General features: G+C 52.5%; 1 protein-coding gene across 1 annotated transcript in view; it reads right to left on the bottom strand.

Moving 5' to 3' along the window:
* Positions 1 to 3,280, bottom strand: part of B4GALNT2 (beta-1,4-N-acetyl-galactosaminyl transferase 2) — a 15,080-nt gene extending 11,800 nt beyond the window's left edge. The window contains exons 1-2 of the mRNA XM_012726152.1: positions 3,144 to 3,280; positions 2,531 to 2,665 (exon numbers count right to left, since the gene is read on the bottom strand). Of these exons, the coding sequence (XP_012581606.1) occupies positions 2,531 to 2,665; positions 3,144 to 3,280 (272 nt within the window). The remainder of the gene's footprint in view (positions 1 to 2,530; positions 2,666 to 3,143) is intronic.
* Between the last annotated feature and the right edge of the window lie 214 nt (positions 3,281 to 3,494).

Genomic DNA, 3,494 nt, shown 5'->3' with positions numbered 1-3,494 from the left:
GGGGGGGAGGGGGGGTTGTAGAACAAACAAACTCAGCTCTGCCCCACAGGGGGAAATTCCACCACCAACTGGAGCTAACAGCCCTCCTCAGACCAACGCAGGCTTCGCCCCCAGACTTAGAAGGCGTCTAAGTTGCCCCTCTCCAAAGGCAACTTCTTGTCCTTTTTCTTTCCTGTCAATAACCACCCCAGCACTCCACCAACTAGAGTCCCAGTCTTCTAATTCCTTCTGCCTGCCCAGCCCCCTCCAGCCCGGCGCCCGACAGCTGCCAGCCTGCGGTCTCTCCTGCACCTTCCTCCCCTCCAGTCTCTCCATGCCCGTCCGCCTGCCCGCCCGCCTGCCCGTCCTCCCTTCCTGAATTCTGCAACTCAGAGGCAGCCTGCAGCCTCCCCCAGCACATATCCCCCTGCCCGGGCGGAGACAGAGGTCACCTATGGCCATTTGTAGGCCCCACCTACAGTACCTACAGGACTGTGAAGAGAGGCCAGGAGGCCAGTGGACGTGACCTGGTGGGGGCAGGCAAGAGTATTAGGGGAGGGGGAGGGGACTCAGCGCACTGGCGTGGGCACTTAGCATGGAGTTAGGCTCATTTACAGTCTTTTCTCTCGTAGCCTCAAGTCTCCCTAAGGCTGCAAACCCGACTCAGTTTTAAAGCCTTCCATGTATCAGCTCGTTAGATCACACAACTCGAGGGGCTTCTGTCACCTGCATTTCACTGGGGCCATTAAGCAGCACACCCGAGGACCCTAGCTGGAACTAAGGTCTCCAGGCTGGGGGGTGGGGGATGGGGATGTGGGTGCCCTGGGCTCCTCGCCCAGACATGAGGGGCCGGGACTCAGATCTGGCTAGACTCAATCATGCCTGTCCTGGACTGTCTGTGTCTCCTGTCAGTGTCTCCATCTCTCCCCTGGGGAGCCCGCTCCTTGTATGTGTTCTGCAAGATGAGTAGTGGCTGGTGCCCAAAATCAAGCCTGGGGGGTTCCCTACCGTGGTTCACAAGCACAGGAAGGCAGGGACATGGCACTTCTGATCCCCACAGAAGCACAATCCACTGTTCCTACAGGTCTCCTGCAGCCTTATCATTTGTTTGCAGCCAAAAAGCCACAGTGATACTTTAGAAAAGTATCTCAAGTAATAACCTGCCACTTTTTTTTTTAAGATTTATTTATTTACGCATACAGAACTGGGGTACAGGCAAGAGGTGGTAAGAGGATTCACCAGAGACAGAGCGGGGAGCAGAACAGGCAGATGGAGGAAGTACACTGCTGAGGGGAGCAACGGGTGGGTCAGGAGAGGTCTGCCTCGCCATGGGGGTCACCTCCCCGGCCAGGAGCCGGACAGGCACTGGCTGTGGCTAGCTTGCAATGTTGTGCCTTTACCCATCGTGCAACCATGGAGGGCCCTAACCTGCCACTTGTAACCTACCACAAATAATAACCACCACCAGGCTTCCCTCCTTCTAAGTGCCCTTCGCCATGGCACCTCTCCTGCCAGGCAGCCACCACAAAAGGCCAGCCCTGGCTCTGGCCCTGCACTAACTCTTCTTTTGGGGGGACATTCTTTCACTGGAGACTGTATTGGATACAAATCAGAGCTCAAGGTCATCTTCCTTCAGCATCCCATCAACTTTTATAACCTCAGGTAGCATTCTCCCACAATCTTTTTATGAGTAAGTCCACATAACATTTATAATGACCTAATATTTAGGTGCTTTATCTATGTTTTGATTGCCCGTGCAGAACTATAAGAATAATGCTAGTAATAAGCCAAAACAATAATAGCAGGTAGTACTTTTTGCTGCCGATTTTATATGTGTTTTGTGGCTAGTTTTTTCCATACGAATACAATGCACCTTACGAGAAGCTTGTGGAAGAAGTACCTCTGTTACAATAGTTTTTCATATGAAAACACTGAAGTACTGTGACATCCATCCGATTTCAAAACTCAAGTTTTAATGACAGTGCCTTTTTTTTTTTAGATTATAACATGCCTTCCACCAGAACACACTACTCATGGCTGCAAAACAGGAGGAGGCGCTGTTCCCCCTGTCATCCTCTACTCATGGATCCAGAGAGGGGCTGCCAGCTTCCCCTTTTCCCATTGCCAGCCAGAATCCGTTTCTGTTCTTTACAATCAACATCCCTGGTCTGTACACCTGCAAGGTATTCTGGTATTCAGGCACGTAGCAGGGAGGTGCATCCTCCACACATCAGTGGACCAGAGGATACAACCTGAGGTGAGGCAAAGCCTTCTGGTCTGATGGCTGGGCCCTACCTGGCTACTTCAAACTATCTTCACTCCTTCGTTTTGACAGGAAATATTCTTGATGTGCAACATTTTATGAATCATCACCTACAGACTATTCTCTCTTTTCTCACTCCTTGATCTATTCCTAATTGTTTCTGGGGTCGGGGGGTGGGCGGGGGTCTGGCTAGACAGAGTTCCCTGCTTTTCTCTTTGGACCTGCACCCTGGGGACAGCAGACAGAGCTCGGGCTCCGCTCAGCACAGTCGCCTCGTGGTCCACTTACCTCCTCTGAAAGTGGTCAAACTCGGCCTGCCGCCGGGCCCTCACCGCAGGGAGGTCGCTGTGGCTGTAGGCTGCCTGAAAGTGACAGCTCTGCCATCTGGCAATTCCACAGTCACACTGATTTTTCGGGAAGAGCCTACAACAAATGAGAGGTCTGTAAACAAAGAGTAGCGGGGCGGGCTGCTGGAAGAGAGGGAATCGGAGGTCAAGCCCAGTGTGCAGCTCACCTGAGAATCCCCTTTCCCATGCCTGCCTGTCTCCCTGGGGTGACACCCTGAAATCCCGGCAGTCAACCTCCCCCAGACACAGGGAAGGGCAGGAAAAGCAAACAAGGTCCCCTCTGGAATTATGTCCTGCACCAAACTTCTGGAATGCCGGTAGCATTTCAGCTCCATTGGGAGAGGAGGCCAGTAGAAGAGCAGGCAGCATGGGTCTCTGTCAAGGTCCTGGTCAAACAGGACGTATGGCCTTAGGGGACCTTGCTGGTGTTGTAGAGGACAGACAGTGCCCTGCGGCCCAGCCCTTTCCTGGTCGTAAAGTTTAGAGTCACATCAGTGGTCAGCACAGCTTATGAGGTGACCTCGGAGGCACAGGAGAAGCAGGGATGAGCTCACCAGACCCCGTCGTAGGTGAAGAGGTCCCTGAGACGGCCTTCAGGCAGAAGCTTCGGTATCTGGACAGTTGGCACAGAAAGTGGTTGCTGTGGCTTGAGACCACTGGACTCCCCGTGAAGGTACTCGCTTCCCAACATAAATAAAGCAAGGCCAAGCCCCAAGGTGAAGACTGACACCTTGAGGAGCCAACATGTAGCGCTGGGGACACAAAAGGAGAAAATCCACTAAAACTGTCTCCCTATGACTCTGCCCGTGCCTCTCGCTTTCTTTCTCTTTTCCTAACAAAGCTGTCCTTTTAAAGCATATATTTAAAACAAGTGACTTGAAGGAAAATACAAGCAAACATGTTTT

This window comes from Condylura cristata, unplaced genomic scaffold (assembly GCF_000260355.1).
Source record: "Condylura cristata isolate star-nosed mole 26May11 unplaced genomic scaffold, ConCri1.0 scaffold00017, whole genome shotgun sequence".
NCBI lineage: Eukaryota > Metazoa > Chordata > Mammalia > Eulipotyphla > Talpidae > Condylura > Condylura cristata.
The sequence above is the reverse complement of the archived record's forward strand: the minus strand, read 5'-3'. Positions and strand labels throughout refer to the sequence as shown.